The following is a 21,019-nucleotide window of genomic DNA, read 5'->3' as shown; positions in this document are numbered from 1 at the left end:
GCCTGGAGCCTGTTTCAGATTCTGTGTCTCCCTCTCTCTCTGTCCCTCCCCCATTCATGCTCTGTCTCTCTCTGTCCCAAAAATAAATAAACGTGGGAAAAAAAATTAAAAAAAAAAAGACATTGGGAAAGAAAGAGTAAACTAAACAGAAAACAGCAGGAGTATATAGTAAAGACTAGAATGCAAATAAACAAGATAGAGAATGGAAAAACAACAGAAAAAAAATCAATGAAACCAAATACTGGTTTTTGGAAAGAGTGAGATATTGAGAAAATTGTAGCTAGACTACCCAAATTAAAAAAAGAGAGAGAAGACTCAAGTTACTAAAATCCAAAATAAAAGAGGGGACATTACTACCAACCTCATTAGGAAGAAAGGGAACACTATGAACAAATGTACACTAATAAGTTAGATTACTTAGATAAAATGCAAAAATGCCTAGAAAGACAAAGAGTATCAAACTGACTCAAGAAGAAATACACAATCTAAACAGACATATATTCAGTGAAGAGAATGAATAATTAAATTAAGAAATACCCACAAAGGAAAACTCAAGCTCAGATGGCTTCACTGCTAAACTCTACCAAATATTTAAAAACAAATACCAGTGGTTCATAAACTCCTCTAAAAAACAGAAAAGGAGAGAATACTTCCCAACTCATTCAATGAAACCAGTATTGCTTTGATAACAAAACTAAAGATATAACAGGAAAACTATAGATCAATATCTCTTCTGAATAAACACACAAAAATCATTAACAAAATAAAGCAAACTGAATCCAGCAACAAATAAAAGGATGATAACACAGTCAAGTGAGATTTATCATGGAATGCAAGGTTGGTTTAACATCTGAAATCAATTAACATAATACAACTTACCAATAGCTATCTCCCAGTCTTGGCTTACTAATCAGGTAACAATTGCTACTTATGTTAAGTGCTTACCATGTGCCAGGACACAGAGCAAGATACTTTCAAACTAGTATTTCCTTTAATTCTTACAACTACAAGACAAAAAGCACACTGTTTTCTATGACTCAGTGTTCATTAATAGAAAGGACTTCTCTAGGTTACAGTGACCCTTACAGACTCATAAGAATTTCATCCATCATTTCTTTTTTAATTACTCCATGCTCTACTTGGCTCTAAGAATAGTAAGGCGAAATGGGGTATCAAACAAATACCTTATTCCTCCATTCTAAGTAATTACCCTATCTAATCTGAACATAAGTACTAGTTTCTATCTTTCCAACCATGGAGTTTGAAGTAAAAGAGAAATAGAAAGAAGTTCTGTAATGTAATACAAAAGATATAAAGTAGATTAAAATCCAATCCCAAGGAGCTTAAAATGTAAAACAACAAACTGGATAAGATTAAAACCATATCAGAACCACAATAAATGTGGTGACTATTACAACTTTACACTAAATATGAAAACCTTATGCCAAAAGTAAAAACTATTTTTTTTATATACATGTGCAAGCACAGGAAAGGTTCACATATAAATAGAGAAGACAGTCATAGTAAAAGATGTATTTAATCATTAATAGCCATCTAGAAGTTCCCGAAGTATTCTTCTAGCATTTGAAGCAACTAATTTAAAATTAAACACTGCAAAATAGGTGAATGATATATATTTTTAAAGCCAAAGTATAAGGATTCTAATACCTCTTCAGGCCTTCCCAAGGCTGGAGTTCCTGTAAGAAGAATGGCTCGTTTGGCTGTCTGTACTATTGGCAGTAAAATCTTGCTGCGGGTTGCATTCCTGGACTTCATGTAGTGTGATTCATCCACTATAACAACTTTGAAATTCTGATTATTCAATGCACATATCAAAGTCTCTGCATCTGTGGTTAAAAGACCGTAACCTAGAATTGTCACTTTGCTTGTAGCTATTCTCCTAGGGAAAAAAAAATCCATATATTTAAAAACATTTCAGTAACCAATTTATCATAAACAATACAACTCTTTGGGAAGAAATTCAGAGGAAATAAAGAAAAATACTGCTGAAACTCAATTTCTCTTAAGATTTTAGAGTTTTCAGATATGACAAGCGAGAATGCAAAATTTAAAATTTTGGTTAACCAAAACCAAATTTTTGGGTAAATTGTCTTTGGAAGATTTCGACATCTACCAAGCCACATGTTACTAGGATTAGGATATTACTTCTGAGAATATTTGCTTCCAGACATCTAGAATTGTGGATAAAGTGGATACTCAAATATTAGTTGGATCTTTATTGAAACCTTCCCACAGAGAAGACAGCAGCATTTTTCAGCCCAGGTAGTGGAATTTTGAAGACACTACTTAGTATTGAAGTGTTGTCCAGTGCACAGCAGGGCATTTCATATTCCTACACTGTCCCACTAAGACCAGCAGAGTCCTGAAACCATGACAACAAAAATTCCCAGCCATGGGGTGATGAAGTATGGGAAAGGAGAGAGGGTACCACTTTATACAGAGTAACACGGGCTCAAGAGATCTCTAACTTTTGGACTATGTACTTATTCATACATCTATATTATCATTTACCACGCTATAACGAAATTTTTCATTTACATATTTATCTCCTTTGCTAATTAATGAGGGCAAGGGAATATGTCTTATTCATCTTTGTATATGCAGTGTTATGCTCCTAGTGAGTTTGGAGAATTAAATAGACAAATAAATGAAAAAACAATAAAATACATTACTTTAGCATTTTCTATAACATCAGTGAAAAAATACAGGACAGTCAGTCTTCTGCAGTTCTCTACCCCCTAAGAGAAAAGGCAGAGCTCCTAAATATTACAATACAACAATACAACAATTGCATTTAAAAAATGTTTTATTTTTTAAATTTTAATTCCAGTGTAGTTAACATATAGCGTTATGTTAGTTGTATTCAGTTGTGTACAATATAGTGATTCAACAATTCCATGTATCACCTAGTGAGTATCAAGATAAGTTCTACTCTTCTTTTTAATTTTTTTTTTTTACATTTATTTATTTTTGAGAGACAGAGAGAGACAGCGCGAGCAGGGGAGGGGCAGAGAGAGAGGGCGGCACAGAATCAGAAGGAGGCTCCAGGCTCTGAGCTGTGAGCACAGAGCCTGACGTGGGGCTCAAACCCATGAACTGTGAGATCATGACGTGAGCCGAAGTCGGATGCTCAACCGACTGAGCCACCCAGGCACCCCGATAAGTTCTACTCTTAATCCCCTTCACCTATTTTACCCACCCACCCTACCTACCTCCCCTCTGGTAACCATCTGTTCATTGTCTATAGTTAAGAGTCAGTTTCTTGGTTTGTCTCTTTTTTTTTTTTATTCCTTTGTTCATCTGTTTCCACATATGAGTGAGATGGTATGTTATTTGTGTTCTGACTGGCTTATTTCACTTAATATTATACTAACTATATACAGGTTGGTGCAAATGCCAAGATTTCATTCTTTTTTAAGTTTTTTTAAAATTTATTTTGAGAGACAGAGAGAGAGAGACAGAGACAGAGAGAGAGAGAGAGAAAGTACAAGTAGGGGAGTAACAGAGAGAGGGAGAGAGAATCCGAAGAAGACGGATGCATAGCTCAATCTCGCAACCATGAGATCATAATCTGAGCCCACATAAAGAGTCAGATGCTTAACTGAGCCACTCAAGCACCCCTTCATTCTTTTGTTATGGCTGAATAGTATCCCATTCATTGATGGGATATCCATCCATCAATGAACAATAGGCTGATTCCATAATGTGGCTATTGTAAAAAAATGCAGCAATAAACATAGATACATATATCCTTTTGAATTAGTGTTTTCATATTCTTAAATACCCAGTATTGTGATTACCAGATCATATGGTAGTTTTATTTTTAATTTTGGTGGAACATCCATACCGGTTTCCTCAGTGGCTACACCAGTTTCCATTCCCTCCAACAGGGCATGAGTGTTCCTTTCTCCCCACATCCTCACCAACACTTGTTTCTTGAGTTTTTGATTTTAGCCATTCTGACAGGTGTGAAGTGACATTGTGATTTTGATTTGTATTTCCCTGATGATGGATGATGCTGAGAATCTTATTATGTGTCTGGTGGCTATGTCTTATTTGGAGAAATGTCTGTTCATGTCTTATTCCCCTTTTGTAGTTGGGTTGTTTGCTTTTTTGGATGTTGTGTTAAGTTCTTCTTATATTTTGGATTCTAACCCTTAATCACATATGTTGTTTCTTCTCCCATTCAGTAGGTTGCCTTTTAGTTTTGTTGATGGTTTCCCTCACTGTGCAGAAGCTTTTTTTTTGCAATATAGTCCCAATAGTTGATTTTTACTTTCATCTCCCTTGCCTTAGGAGACATATGTAGAAAAAAGTTGCTGCAACCAATGTTAGAGAAATTACTGCCTGTGCACTCTTCTAGAATTTTTATGGTTTCAGGTCTCACATTTAGGTCCTTAATCAATTTTGGTAAATTTTTTTGTATGATGTAAGAAAGTAGTCCATTAACATGCTGCTGTCCAGTTTTCCCAATTTGTCGATGATTTGTTGAACAGATTTTCTTTTTCCGATTGTATGTTCTTGCATCCTTTGTCAAAGATTAATTGACCATATAATTGTGGGTTTATTTCTGGATTTTCTATTCTGTTACATTGATCTATGTTTTCTGTTTTTGTGCCAGTACCACACTATTTTTATTACTACAGCTTTGTATTGTAACTTGAAGTATGAAATTTTGATCCCTCCAGTTTTGTTTTTCCTTTTCAAGACTGTTTTGGCTATTCAGGATCTTTTGTGGTTCCACAGAAATTTTAGGATTGTTTGTTCCTGTTCTGTGAAATATACTGTTGGTATTTTGATAGGGACAGCATTAAATGTGTAGACTGCTTTGGGTAGTACAGACATTTTAACAATATTTGTTCTTCCAATCCATGAGCATGGAATGTCTATTTCTTTGTGTTGTCCTTGATTTCTTTCATCATTGTTTTATAATTTTCAGAGTACAGGTCTTTCACCTCTTTGGTTAAGTTTATTCCTGAGTATCGTACTATTTTTGGTGCAATTGTAAATGGGATTCTTTTCTTTTTTTTTTTTTAATTTTGTTTAACGTTTATTTATTTTTGAGACAGAGAGAGACAGAGCATGAACAAGGGAGGGGCAGAAAGAGAGGGAGACACAGAATTTGAAACTGGCTCCAGGCTCTGAGCTGTCAGCACAGAGCCCGACAAGGGGCTCGAACCCACGGACCGTGAGATCAGGACCTGAGCCGAAGTCGGAGGCTTAACCGACTGAGCCACCTAGGCGCCCCTGGGATTATTTTCTTAATTTCTCTTTCTGCTGCTTCATTATTAGTGTATAGAAGTGCATTTTCTATCTTGTGATGTTACTGAATTCATTTATCAGATTGGTGGAATCTTTAATGGTTTTCTATATAGCATATCATGTCATCTGCAAACAGTGAAAGTTTTACCTCTTATCAATTTGGATGCCTTTTCTTTCTTTTTCTTGTCTGACTGCTGTGGCTAAGATTTCCAGTACTATGTTGAACAAAAATGGTGAGAGTAGACATCCCTGTCTTGTTCCTGACCTTTAGGGAAAACCTCTCAGTTTTTTCCTCATTAAGAATGATGTTAGCTGCGAATTTTTCATATAAGGTCTTTATTATGGTGAGATATGTTCCCTCTAAATCTTCTTTGTTGAGGATTTTTATCATGAATGTATCTTGTAGTTTGTCAAATGCTTTTTTTTTCATCTATTGAAATGATAATATGGTTCTTATCCTTTTATTTATTTATTTTTAAAGATTACTTGAGAGAGAGAACATGAGTGGAGGGAGGGAGGGAGAGAGAGAAAGAGAGGGAAGGAGAGAGAATCCCAAGCAGGATTCGTGCTGTCAGCACAGAGCCCCATGTGGGGCTTGAACTCACGAACCGTGAGATCATGACCTGAGCCGAAGTCAGACGCTCAACCAACTGAACCACCCAGGTGCCCCAATCCTTTATTGATGTAATGTAACAAGTTGATTGATTTGTGAATACTGAACTAACCTTGGCTCCTAGAAATGAATTCTGATGGATCCTGGTGAATGATTTTTTAACATATATTGTTGGATTTGGTTTGCTAGTATTTTGTTGAGGATTTTTGCAACTATGCGCATAAGGAATCTTGGCCTGTAGTTCTCTTTTTTGGTGGTGTCTTTGTCTGGTTTGGTATCAAGGTAATGGTGGCCTCATAGAACGATCTGGAAATTTTCCTTCCTTTTTTATTTTTTGGAATAGTTTGAGAGGAATAGGTATTAACTCTTTAAATGTTTGGTAGAATTCTCCTGTGAAGTTATGTGGTCCTGGACTTTTGTTTCACTTTTTTGAATATTGATTTGATTACACTGCTGGTAATCAGCCAGTTCAAATTTTCTATTTCTTCCTGACTCAGTGTTGGGAGAATATATGTTTCTAGGAATTAGTCCATTTCTTCTAGGTTGTTCAATTTGTGGGCATACAATTTTTCATAATAATCTCTCATAATCTTTTGTATTTCTGTGGTGTTGGTTATTATTTCTCCTTTTCCATTTCTGATTTTTTTTTAAGTCTGGCTAGAGGGTTGTCATCAATATTGTTCATTTTTTCAAAGAACCAGCTGCTGGTTTCACAGACTTGTTCTATTGTGTTGTTGTTATTATTTAGTTTCTATCTCTTTTATTTTTGTTCTAATATTTATTATTATCTTTCTGCTGGTTATGGATTTTGTTCTTCTTTTTAGCTCGTTTAGGTGTAAAGTTAGATTGTTTATTTGAGATTTTTTTTTTTTTTTTTTTGCTTCTTGAGGTAGAATTGTATTGCTGTAAGCTTCCCTCTTAGGACTGGTTTTGCCACATCCCAAAGGTTTTGGATGATTGCGTTTTCTTTTCTTTTTAAATATAATCTCCATTTTATTTTTTTCCAGAAAACAGTTTTCATAAATTTTTAACATTTATTTATTATCAAGAGACAGAGAGACACAGAGCATGAGCAGAAGAGGGGTGGACACAGAATCTGAAGCAGGCTCCAGGCTCTGAGCTGTCAGCACAGCGCCTGACGAGGGGTTGGAATGCACAAACCACAAGATCATGACCTGAGCCAAAGTTGTATGTTTAACTGACTGAGCCACCCAGGTGCCCCTCTAGAAAACAGTTTTTCTTCAGTCCTTAAGGACCTGGCCCCTCACATGGGCTTTGGTAGTGGTTGCGAGGTAGCACCTGCAGGTCTAAATCAGGGTGAGGGTGTTCATTCCATCTATGCATCACCAGAGCAATTCCTGACCACCTTGCTGTGTATGGCACAGCTCACACAGTAATGTAGTTTCATGTATAGCTTGGGAAGCACACAGTCATTGAAGATACTCACTTTGGGAACATCCTCAACAGTGGTGGCCTCTACTATGTGCTGAATAATGAACTTCTTGATGGCCTTGTCCTTAGGAATGCAACAGGCACAGGTGATGCAACAAACAGGCTGCATGTGGCTGTGGCCCCTTTTGGCCTATTATTCCTTCTTTCCTTGGTCATCTTGGAAGCGAGGACCTGAGACAGGATGGACCACTGTGTTTTCATTTTTTCTCTCCAAGTAAATTTTGATTTCTTCTTTGATTTGGTTCACACATTCATTATTTAGTAGCATGTTATTTAACCACCATGTATTTGTGTTGCTTCCAGACTGTTGTGGTGGATTTCTAGTTTTATAACATGGTGGTCAGAAAAGATACATGATATAATTTGGATCTTTTTCAATTTGTTGAGATTTGTTTTGTGGCCTAATATGTGATCTATTTTAAGAATGTTCCAAATACACTTGAAAACAAATGTGTATTAAGCTGTTTGAGGATGGAATGTTCTGAATGTATCTGTTAAATCCATCTAGTCCAGTGTGTCATTCAAAGCCACTGTTTTCTTGTTGATTTTCTGTTTGGATGATCTATTCACTGATGTAAGTGAGGTGTTAAACTCCTCTACTATAGTCATATTACTATCGAGTACTTCCTTTAAATTTGTTAATAATTGCTTTATTATTTGGGTATTCTCATGTTGGATGCATAAATATTTACAACACTTACATTTTTTTCTTAATGTCAACTACGTTTTAAGCCCTGGGTAAATCTAGTTAATATAGAGACTTAGGATGTTCTTGTTATAATCAAACACCAGAAAAGCTGACAGAAGAAAAGCATAGGGTTAATATTACTAACTTAGGCATACTGAGAACCATATACAAAAAACAAGAGCTTGAAAGTCCACTGCAGAACATTTCAGGCATAAATGGCATATGCCCAAAGGAGTTACATGTATTTGTGGTAAATGCATGTTGCTAGATGTTCGTATACATTTAAAGCTATTTCTTTAAGAACTTGGAAGACAATGGTAAGTTTTTCTTTTCCTAAACTGAGATCCTCCAGAAAAGTTATACTCTGGGTTGTAATACATTCTAACAGATACCAAATGTTATCCAAATAAAAATATTGGCCTCTATTTAATTGCTAAACAGTATTTCCTAAATAATAAGCAAAACTAGATGACCTAAATATTATAAAAGATGAGAGAAGATATATATTTTAAGAAAATTAAATATAAACTTTTAAATAAACTATAGCTAACAAAATGTGCATACAAAGGCCTACATTCTCTAAATCCTTAAGTTGTAAATTTTATGCAGTTTTATTGGACAAGAGGAAATTTAAAATTATTACCAAAATTTTACTTTGACCATGAAAATACTGTCCAAATTTCCTTAGGTCCATAAAGACATTTTATAGACTTAATAGTTCAAAAGTCAAAAGAGAAAAAGCCTCCAACTATTTTGTTAGGACATTCACAAAGGCCAATTTCATTGTTACAAATAGTCTTTATGTTAACAATCCTAGAGAAAACAACACAGTACAATAATACCATAATTTTAAAAAATCTAAGTATTAACATTTCTTTCTTTCTTTTTTTAACATTTATTTATTTTTGAGACAGAGAGAGACAGAGCATGAACAGGGGAGGGTCAGAGAGAGAGGGAGACACAGAATCTGAAACAAGCTCCAGGCTCTGAGCAGTCAGCACAGAGCCTGACGCGGGGCTCGAACTCACAGACCGTGAGATGGTGACCTGAGCTGAAGTCGGACGCTTAACTGACTGAGCCACCCAGGCGCCCCAACAGACATTTATTTCAAATATATATACTACCTGTTATTTGAGGGTCAGAAATTGGTTATTTTGAACTTTTAGAAACGTGACAATTTGTGTAATTCACTTATAAATACAATGTAATAAATCATCAATATACAAATAGATTGGTTTATCCCCATGGCTAGAAAACAAATGAAAAAAAGAAAACAAAAAACCTAAGTAGTTACATTATGATTTATTTTCGAGGAGAAACTTGAAATAATCTCAAAACAAATATTTTCAATTAGAAAGTATTAAAATTATAAATTAATGTAATAAAGAAAATAAAACTGGTAAATACTCATTTTGAGTGACATATAAAACTTGCATATCAACCAAGAATTTGGAAAGCAAAATCTACCATTGCTGCAGACAATAAAAGCTCATAAACTTCAAATTAATCATTGAAAAGTTGTGAAATGTATTTTTGAACCCCAAAATAGTGAGTTTTAAGTATATTTAAAGTATATATAAAGTAGATATATTACATAAGTCTCTCAAAGTACACCTATTTACATTTACTTTAAAAATACACCAAAAAGGAATTTATTTATTTAATTTTGAGACAGAGAGAGACAGAGCATGAACGGGGGAGGGGCAGAGAGAGAGGGAGACACAGAATCTGAAATAGGCTCCAGGCTCTGAGCTGTCAGCCCAGAGCCCGATGCGGGGCTCGAACTCACGGACCGTGAGATCATGACCTGAGGCGAAGTCGGACGCTCAACCGACTGAGTCACCCAGGCAGCCCCCAAAAAGGACTTTAAAGCATTAAGTATACTGCTGGGTTTTAGATAAATCATACAGATTTTAAAATGTAAAGTAAAATTCTCCACTCTACTCTCTTAGTTCTAAATTATGGCTAATAGGTTACACATCATTCTAAACATTAGCATTTACTAATTACATGTGAGAAGGCTTTTTTTCCCCCTTAAAGATTAAAAAGTTGTTCTTACCCAATATCAGTTTTATTCTGAATAACATTGATGTCCTCTGGACTTAGCTCTGGGATCCATTTCTCCATTTCTTCTGTCCAAGGGTATCTCAGAGATGAAGGGACCACTATTAAAAGCGGCCATTCCTCCTTATAGAAGTAAGCAATTGCAATTGCCTGGATTGTCTTTCCTAGACCCATCTACATTAAAAATAAATAAAAAATACATAAATACATAAGTACATAAATAAATGCTGACATATTTTAAATGAAAATACTTATCAAATATTTACTTAAGAGTCATCAAAATAATTTTCTGATGTAAAATCAATTGGATTACATGGTTAAAAGCTCATGATTATGATGACCTTTAAAATTCATTAAGCAAACTATTATTTTCCAATCATTTGTGACTGGACTTAGAGACAAAATAACCTGTAATTTAAAATATTAGTTATACTAAATTCATATAACTTAATTTTAGAAATATTTATGTGAGCATTTGTAAGTTCTCTTGGCACAAGAGTAAATGCCTTACTATACATCACAATACCATGCTATTTTAAAGCTAGAAGAAGGCATAAAATATGCACACTTTACAAAAAAAAGTAAGAACAGAGAGGTTAAATTATCTGTTCAACTTAACAGGTAGTTAACTGGATGCAAAATAGTATGAGAACCCAGGTCTCTGGTGTCTTTGCACTTGTGTTTTCACACTTACATTATAATGCCCCATTTTTAAGCAGTAGTCATTTAAAAAGAAGTTACTAAAGAATGTTTTTAGTGGTTTTGTTCATAATACCCAGAATATGAAGACAACCCAAATGTACTTAAATGGGTGCATGGATGAAAATCATGGTATATCCATGTAATAGAATACCATTTATCAATAAAAAAGGAGCAAACTATTGCTATACACAACAACATGAGTGAAACCCAAACACACTTTGCTAAATGAAAGAAGCCAAGCCCAAAAGCCACAAACCGTGTGATTCCATGTTTAGGTCATCCAGAGAAACACAAAACAGTAGAGACAGAAAACACATCAGAGTCTAGGGATGGAAGGAGGAGGGCAGCATGAAGGAATCTTGGGGAATGATGTTCTGTGTTTTTTTTTTAATTTTTTTTTTAATCTTTATTTTTGAGAGAGAGACAGAGCAGGGGAGGAACAAAGAGAGAGGGAGATGCAGAATCCAAAGCAGGCTCCAGGCTCTGAGCTGTCAGCACAGAGCCCAATGCGGGGCTCGAACCCATGAACCGTGAGATCAAGACCTCAGCCGAAGTCGGACGCTTAATCCACTGAGCCACCCAGGCACCCCAATGTTCTGTATTGGTTGTGGGAGCACTTATATGTCTGTATACATTTGTCAACTTAAAGAATTATACGTGTAAAAAGGATGAATTTACCTAACAGTGTGAATTATACCACAACAACACTGCCTTTTTAGAAAAAGTAGTTATTATTGTGAACCATAAGAGAAGGACAAAAAGACCTAAGTCCTTCTGACGTGCTATTCGAAGAGAAAAAAGACACAAATACCTAAAACAGTTAACTTACACTACTAAGTTTTAAATGCTGAGCAAAATTGGGGCGCCTGGGTGGCTCAGTCGGTTGGGCGGCCGACTTCGGCTCAGGTCATGATCTCGCGGTCTGTGAGTTCAAGCCCTGCGTTGGGCTCTGTGCTGACAGCTCAGAGCCTGGAGCCTGTTTCAGATTCTGTGTCTCCCTCTCTCTGACCCACCCCCGTTCATGCTCTGTCTCTCTCTGTCTCAAAAATAAATAAACGTTAAAAAAAAATTTTTAAATGCTGAGCAAAATTAAAGAGGAAAAGATAAAAAGGAAGTTTGGACTTTTAGCAAGTCTCCACTAAGAAAATCTTGTTTTGTTTATGTATTTTTCGCTTAACTACTGCTATTAACAACAACAAAAAAGAAATCCTAGAATATTCAAGCAAGTTTATATTTATATCAATCACACTCGAAAAGAAAACTAGTGTGAATTACTTAGGAAAATGTTCTTGTGACTGGAATAAAGACTGTCAAAGGGAGACAAGGTAAATGAAACATAGGAAGTGACTTTGTTTTTGTCCTGGTGTTCAGATATTTGAACGTAAAAGCAAATTAATGAAAAATAAAAATCAAGATTGTTCAATTCTGTGGGACAAGCAAAACCCAGGTAGAGAAAAATTAGGAAAGAAGGTTAATGAAAAGATTTTAGTGCAAGAGCAATAATATTAGCTAACATTTCAAAGTTCTGAGGCAAATAACATTCAAGAATAGATCCAAAGCTAAGTCTAAAAGCTTTTAATGTACACAAATAACCTAACTGTCCATCAGTGGTTGAACTGAAAAGTTGTGGTATTTATATACAATGGAATATTATTCAGTCTTGAGAAAGAAGAAAACTCTGCCATTTGACACAACCTGGGTGGAAGGCAAGGACATTATGCTAATTGAAATAATCCAGACAGAGAACGATAAATAAAGCATGGTAACACTTATACATAGAATCTTTGGGGGAAAAAAAAGAAAAGAAAAAAAAAGAAAGCACCAAACTCATATTAACAGAGTAAAAAAAGTGGTTGCCAGGACTAAGGGACAGGGAAGATAGGGAGAGGCTGGGAAAAGGGTACAAACTTTCAGATAGAAGATGAATAAGGTCTGAGAACCTGAGGTAAAGCATTGTGACAACGGTTGATAATACAGTGCTTATGACTGAGGGTTGGTGGGACGGTGGAACTCAGATGTTGTCACAAAACAAAACAAAACAAAACAAAACAAAACAAAACAAAACAAAACACCAGAAAAGTGTAGATATGTGAGATGCTGATGTGTTAAATATATGCGGGGGAATCCTTTTACAATGTATACATCTGTCAGGTTACCATAATGTAATTTACATGTCTTGAAACTTGTTTTTCTGTTATACCTCAATAAATCTAAAATTTTTAAAAAATACTGGATATATAAGCTTTTAATATTGAAACAAAATCCAGTTGCAGATAAAAATTCTTTCTTATCTACTGTTTGAAGAATAAAATTCATGTTAAGGTAGGCAGGGTTTGGTAACAGGTTAAAATAACATAGGAATGTAGACACACTCACAAAGATACATATTTTATTACAAAATTGGGGTGACTGGGTGGCTCAGTTCGTTAAGCGTTTGACTTCAGCTCAGGTCATGATCTTGTGGTTGGTGAGTTCAAGCCCTGCATAGGGCTCTGTGCTGCTAGCTCAGAGCCTGCAGCCTGCTTTGGATTCTGTGTCTTCCTTTCTCTCTACCCCTCCCCTGCTTGTTCTGTCTCTCAAAAAATGAATAAACATCAAAAAAAAATTTTTTTTAACAAAATTAAAGCATTTTACAAGCTAATATTCGATATCTCTTTCTAAGGAATAGCATACAATCCCAACCTTTAGGCCTACGTAGCCAAATTTAAGATTTATCCGACGGTAGCAGACCTAATCCTAAGAGAAATAAATAACTTTTATATTACTTAGTTTTATAAACCCAAACCAAAGAGCAATTATGCACCAACATCTGGTATAATGACCGGTATGTTTTCTTGTTCTCAAAGGCCCTCCAATACTCATAGCTGAACCAACTTAAACATCCCTGGATTCTGAGATCAATATGGCTTCAAGGCAGCAGTAATTTACAAATTACTGATGTTTCCTGGCTTGGGGTCATTGGTATTGCTGCTTATACCTAACGATGACAAAGGCGTACATTTCCAGGAAATGAGCCATGGCCAATTCTGTGTGTATGGACCATACCACTAAGTAACTCTATGCTACAGCTATGGTTACCTGGTTTTGCTTTCTACAGTGGGTTCACAGACCATTTTCTTAATTTAAACTTCTTTGGAAGTAAGGGTCTGTTTGCTACAGTAACTTTCTGGGAAGTAGGATTCTTTGGGACTCCAGATTTTATACTGGATCTTTACCTTCTACTTGCTGATTAATTTCCTTGGTGCCTTTCTACATGGACCTTTTCACACTTCATGTAGTGTGACTTTGCCTATGTTAGCCTTCAAGGTACCTATTAATGAGCCACATAACTAAATTTCCTAATATTGTCTGCTACTAACATAGGGACACAGATCTTCAATAGGGATATGTGGGGAAAAAATTGAAACAATAGATAGAAAAAAACACAGTTGGGGAGAGAGAAGTTATGAACTGAGAAAGGGGAAGAGAGAGGAAACTAGCATAAATACAGGAAAGGATAAGAATACTTCTGATGTATGGAAAAGCTAAGCTAATTAGAAGTATGAATTTTTTTTAATCTCCTGGTTCCCTAATCTTGCTTTCTTGTATATTTGCTATTATATTACACCAACTGAATAAATTCTTAATTCCAGATATGTTATTTTTCAGCTCTAAAGTGGTCAGCAGACTCTTTTAAAATTTAGTATTTTTAGATTCTTTTTAATAGATTAAATTCTCCATTGAAAATTTTCATCTTTTCATTTCTGTTGTCCACCACTTCCTTGAGTTTCTTGAATAGTCAATGCTATTTTAAAATCTCCTTCTGATAACATCAACATATGATCACCTGTGGATTGTATTCCTAATTTTTTTTTGGTACTGTTTTCTTAGCACTCCTTTTATTTTTCATTGGATTCCAGAAATAAATTGTGAAGAAGCTATAGAAGCTTTAGATGATAAATTCACCCAGGTAGAAATTAGGTTAAGTTTTCTTTAGCCAAGGCACATTGAGTACCAGCAGATACCTCATTCCCTTGAAGTCTTGGTTTTAGGTTTTGTAAGAACAAGTTTATTTCAGTTTTGTTCTTATTACTAGGGTATGGTCTTTACTACTAGGGGGTGTACTTCTGGAGGTCACCATAAGCCCAGGCAGTGTATTTACCAAGATTCTTCCACCTTGACAAGGCACAACTCTGATTTGTCTCCTGAGTACCACAATAATGCTGAAATCTCTGCCTTATTCTTTCTCCTCCAACTACAAATTTCTGCTGGGTATTCTGGAGTGGCATCCTGTGGAAGTACACTTTAGGGGATGGCTAGTGTGTGAGGGTAACATGTATGCAGATTTCTTGGGTCTTTCTCTCAAGTTACCTCCTCTCTGGGATTTTTCTCTTCATGTCCCAATGGTTCAATGCATACTGAGACCTAGAAAGAGCTAGACCGAGTAGTCTCTGATAGAAAACAGGTGTAAGCAGCCTGTTTCAACTATGTGGCATCTGGCTTTAAGAAGAGAAAGAACTGAACATACCTCTAGCAATAGATCTAGGCAGCTGAAGAATAGAAAACCAGTTTGGGGAGCTATGAGTGTACTATTTCATCAAGTTTAGGAAATTCTAAATATTTTCTTACTGTTCCCAGCTATCTTATCACATGATTTCTTAATAAAGAATTATGACTGCCTTTTAAGAACTATTAAATTTTAAGAAAGTATCAATTAAGAAATAAGGAACCATTTTAAAAAGAACGGTTCCCAAACCAACGAGTTTTAAGTATAAGAAATGATGGGGCACATGGGTGTCTCAGTCAGTTAAGCATCCCACTCTTGATTTCACTCAGGTCATGATCTCATAGTTTGTGGAATCGAGCCCTGCATCAGACTCTGCACTGACAACATGGAACATGCTTGGGATTCTCTATCCCTCCCCATTCATGATCTCTCTCTCTCTCAAAATAAACAAATAAACATTAAAAAAAAATGGAAGGATTAATTTAGCTAAGGAGATAATGTGCTGAATACAAAAATAAACAATGGAAGCAAAGTAAGGTGTATAATAAAGAGTCTGATTCCATTTTTAATGTTTGAATGCTGGCATCATCATTCTTAATATCCAAAACAAGTTTTGAATAGAAGAGTCCATCCTGCCTCCTTAGGGTGACCACAAGAACAGGAAAGCGATTTCTCAATACATGTTAATAAACTGACATTTTAATTTACAGAAAAATTTTCCTTGAGCTTTATTGCCTTGAGTAAAATATCTTAGGTTCTGATCAACTTGGAATCAGTGAAAAGAATGTATTTCTGAATCTGCATAGTTAGACATGGCATACCTATGCCATTAGATGATTTACCTAAAAAATGAGGCTCTAAATAGTTTTTATCTGGTTACTTTTCTAGGTAAAAATCTCAAATCTTCTACTGAGCATCTCTTTCCTTTTTTTTTTTTTTTCAACGTTTATTTATTTTTGGGACAGAGAGAGACAGAGCATGAACGGGGGAGGGGCAGAGAGAGAGGGAGACACAGAATCAGAAACAGGCTCCAGGCTCTGAGCCATCAGCCCAGAGCCTGATGCGGGGCTCAAACTCACCTACGGCGAGATCGTGACCTGGCTGAAGTCAGACGCCTAACCGACTGCGCCACCCAGGCGCCCCATCTCTTTACTTTAAAGAGAGTGTAGTTGGGGTGCCTGGATGGCTCAGTTGGTTGAGTGTCCGACTTCATCTCAGGTCATGATCTCACAGTTTGTGAGTTCAAGCCCTGCGTTGGGTTCTGTGCTGACAGCTTGGAGCCAGGAGTCTTCTTTGGATTCTGTGTTTCTCTCCCTCTCTTTGTCCCTCTTCTGCTCACATTCTGTCTTTCTCTCAAAATAAATAAACATAAAAACAAATAAAGATCATAGAGTTAAATAACTAAAGGTTATTTCTGGAAATTGGGATATTTATTAACATGGATGAAATTAGACAGTTGCTAATGTTATTCCATAGGTTTTTTCTATTGGTTGTTCCTCTTATAGACACAATCCAGTAGAAAATAAAATTTGATGGGACATCCTCAAAGAAAACACAATTCAAACTAAAAAGTATATTACTATAATCTCATCCTCCCATTAAGGAAAGAGTGGATCTCATACTCTAGGAAAACTGAGCTAAGGATAAAATTTGTACATAGGAAAATAATTGTTGGAACAATTTTTTGCTATATATATATATAAATTTTTAAATGTTCTTACATTTCTAGCATTTTCCAAAGAATTTATAGTAGTGTAACATTCCATCATAAAACCAATAACACACTCAAAGAATTTGGATATACAGAAGTAACTATAAAAGAATCTGTTAGGGTGAATGGTCCAATGTTTCAAGAAAATTAAGTCTATATCATCTATTAAGAATCAAAGCCAGAATCGGCAAGATGGCGGCTTAGGAGGACGCTGGGCTCACCGCACGTCCTGCTGATCACTTAGATTCCATCTACACCTGCCTAAATAACCCAGAAAACCGCCAGAGGATTAGCAGAACGGAGTCGCCGGAGCCAAACGCAGACGAGAGGCCCACGGAAGAGGGTAGGAAGGGCGGCGAGGCGGTGCGCGCTCCACGGACTGGCGGGAGGGAGCCGGGGCGGAGGGGCGGCTCGCCGGCCAAGCAGAGCCCCCGAGTCTGGCTTGCAAAAGCGGAGGGGCCGGGCGGACTGTGTTCCGACAGCAAGCGCGACTTAGCGTCTGGGAGGTCATAAGTTAACAGCTCTGCTCGGAGAGCGGGAAGGCTGGAGGACAAAGGGAGGGAGAGCTGCTGAGCCCCCTGACAACAGAGCTCAGTTTGGTGGGGAACAAAGGCACTCGCCAGCGCCATCTCCCCCGCCCATCCCCCAGCCAAAATCCCAAAGAGAACCAGTTCCTGCCAGGGAACTTGCTCGCTCCGCGCAAACACCCAACTCTGCGCTTCTGCGGAGCCAAACCTCCGGCAGCGGATCTGACTCCCTCCCGCTGCCACAGGGCCCCTCCTGAAGTGGATCACCTAAGGAGAAGCGATCTAAGCCTGCCCCTCCTGCCCCTGTGCACCTTGCCTACCCACCCCAGCTAATACGCCAGATCCCCAGCATCACAAGCCTGGCAGGGTGCAAGTAGCCCAGACGAGCCACACCACCCCACAGTGAATCCCGCCCCTAGGAGAGGGGAAGAGAAGGCACACACCAGTCTGACTGTGGCCCCAGCGGTGGGCTGGGGGCAGACATCAGGTCTGACTGCGGCCCCGCCCACCAACTCCAGTTATACACCACAGCACAGGGGAAGTGCCCTGCAGGTCCTCACCACGCCAGGGACTATCCAAAATGACCAAGCGGAAGAATTCCCCTCAGAAGAATCTCCAGGAAATAACAACAGCTAATGAGCTGATCAAAAAGGATTTAAGTAATATAACAGAAAGTGAATTTAGAATAATAGTCATAAAATTAATCGCTGGGCTTGAAAACAGTATACAGGACAGCAGAGAATCTCTTGCTACAGAGATCAAGGGACTAAGGAACAGTCACGAGGAGCTGAAAAACGCTTTAAACGAAATGCATAACAAAATGGAAACCACCACAGCTCGGCTTGAAGAGGCAGAGGAGAGAATAGGTGAACTAGAAGATAAAGTTATGGAAAAAGAGGAAGCTGAGAAAAAGAGAGGTAAAAAAATCCAGGAGTATGAGGGGAAAATTAGAGAACTAAGGGATACACTAAAAAGAAATAATATATGCACAATTGGTATCCCAGAGGAGGAAGAGAGAGGGAAAGGTGCTGAAGGGGTACTTGAAGAAATAATAGCTGAGAACTTCCCTGAACTGGGGAAGGAAAAAGGCATTGAAATCCAAGAGGCACAGAGAACTCCCTTCAGACGTAACTTGAGTCGATCTTCTGCACGACATATCATAGTGAAACTGGCAAAATACAAGGATAAAGAGAAAATTCTGAAAGCAGCAAGGGGTAAACGTGCCCTCACAGATAAAGGGAGACCTATAAGACTCGTGACTGATCTCTCTTTTGAAACTTGGCAGGCCAGAAAGAATTGGCACGAGATTTTCAGGGTGCTAGACAGAAAAAATATGCAGCTAAGAATCCTTTATCCAGCAAGTCTGTCATTTAGAATAGAAGGAGAGATAAAGGTCTTCCCAAACAAACAAAAACTGAAGGAATTTGCCACCACTAAACCAGCCCTACAAGAGATCCTAAGGGGGACCCTGTGAGACAAAGTCCCAGAGACATCACTACAAGCATAAAACATACAGACATCACAATGACTCTAAACCCGTATCTTTCTATAATAACACTGAATGTAAATGGATTAAATGCGCACACCAAAAGACATAGGGTATCAGAATGGATAAAAAAACAAGACCCATCTATTTGCTGTCTACAAGAGACTCATTTTAGACCAGAGGACACCTTTAGATTGAGAGTGAGGGGATGGAGAACTATTTATCATGCGACTGGAAGCCAAAAGAAAGCTGGAGTAGCCATACTTATATCAGACAAACTAGACTTTAAATTAAAGGCTGTAACAAGAGATGAAGAAGGACATTATATAATAGTTACAGGGTCTATCCATCAGGAAGAGCTAACAATTATAAATGTCTATGCGCCGAATACCGGAGCCCCCAAATATATAAAACAATTACTCATAAACATAAGCAACCTTATTGAGAAGAATGTGGTAATTGCAGGGGACTTTAACACCCCACTTACAGAAATGGATAGATCATCTAGACACACGGTCAATAAAGAAACAAGGGCCCTGAATGACACATTGGATCAGATGGACTTGACAGATATATTTAGAACTCTGCATCCCAAAGCAACAGAATATACTTTCTTCTCGAGTGCACATGGAACATTCTCCAAGATAGATCATATACTGGGCCACAAAACAGCCCTTCATAAGTTTACAAGAATTGAAATTATACCATGCTTACTTTCAGACCACAATGCTATGAAGCTTGAAATCAACCACAGAAAAAAGTCTGGAAAACCTCCAAAAGCATGGAGGTTAAAGAACACCCTACTAACGAATGAGTGGGTCAACCAGGCAATTAGAGAAGAAATTAAAAAATATATGGAAACAAACGAAAATGAAAATACAACAATCCAAACGCTTTGGGACGCAGCAAAGGCAGTCCTGAGAGGAAAATACATTGCAGTCCAGGCCTATCTCAAGAAACAAGAAAAATCCCAAATACAAAATCTAACAGCACACCTAAAGGAACTAGAAGCAGAACAGCAAAGGCAGCCTAAACCCAGCAGAAGAAGAGAAATAATGAAGATCAGAGCAGAAATAAACAATATAGAATCTAAAAAAACTGTAGAGCAGATCAACGAAACCAAGAGTTGGTTTTTTGAAAAAATAAACAAAATTGACAAACCTCTAGCCAGGCTTCTCAAAAAGAAAAGGGAGATGACCCAAATAGATAAAATCATGAATGAAAATGGAATTATTACAACCAATCCCTCAGAGATACAAACAATTATCAGGGAATACTATGAAAACTTATATGCCAACAAATTGGACAACTTGGAAGAAATGGACAAATTCCTGAACACCCACACTCTTCCAAAACTCAATCAGGAGGAAATAGAAAGCTTGAACAGACCCATAACCAGCGAAGAAATTGAATCGGTTATCAAAAATCTCCCAACAAATAAGAGTCCAGGACCAGATGGCTTCCCAGGGGAGTTCTACCAGACGTTTAAAGCAGAGATAATACCTATCCTTCTCAAGCTATTCCAAGAAATAGAAAGGGAAGGAAAACTCCCAGACTCATTCTATGAAGCCAGTATTACTTTGATTCCTAAACCAGACAGAGACCCAGTAAAAAAAGAGAACTACAGGCCAATATCCCTGATGAATATGGATGCAAAAATTCTCAATAAGGTACTAGCAAATCGAATTCAACGGCATATAAAAAGAATGATTCACCATGATCAAGTGGGATTCATTCCTGGGATGCAGGGCTGGTTCAACATTCGCAAATCAATCAACGTGATACATCACATTAACAAAAAAAAAGAGAAGAACCCTATGATCCTGTCAATCGATGCAGAAAAGGCCTTTGACAAAATCCAGCACCCTTTCTTAACAAAAACCCTTGAGAAAGTCGGGATAGAAGGAACATACTTAAAGATCATAAAAGCCATTTGTGAAAAGCCCACAGCTAACATCATCCTCAACGGGGAAAAACTGAGAGCTTTTTCCCTGAGATCAGGAACAC

At 37.2% G+C, this 21,019-nt stretch overlaps 1 protein-coding gene and 1 pseudogene across 6 annotated transcripts in view; both read right to left on the bottom strand.

Annotated features, from left to right (window-relative positions):
* Positions 1–21,019, bottom strand: part of ZRANB3 (zinc finger RANBP2-type containing 3) — a 311,003-nt gene that overhangs the window by 115,258 nt on the left and 174,726 nt on the right. For all 6 annotated transcript variants that reach the window (XM_047873303.1, XM_047873301.1, XM_047873302.1 and 3 more), the window contains 2 exons: positions 10,096–10,274; positions 1,669–1,900 (listed from right to left, as the gene is read on the bottom strand). In XM_047873303.1, the coding sequence (XP_047729259.1) occupies positions 1,669–1,900; positions 10,096–10,274 (411 nt within the window). The remainder of the gene's footprint in view (positions 1–1,668; positions 1,901–10,095; positions 10,275–21,019) is intronic.
* Positions 7,161–7,504, bottom strand: LOC125173755 (40S ribosomal protein S26-like; annotated as a pseudogene).

The sequence above is a fragment of the Prionailurus viverrinus genome, chromosome C1 (assembly GCF_022837055.1).
Source record: "Prionailurus viverrinus isolate Anna chromosome C1, UM_Priviv_1.0, whole genome shotgun sequence".
Taxonomy (NCBI): Eukaryota; Metazoa; Chordata; class Mammalia; order Carnivora; family Felidae; genus Prionailurus; species Prionailurus viverrinus.
This window is presented reverse-complemented; position numbering and strand designations above follow the sequence as displayed.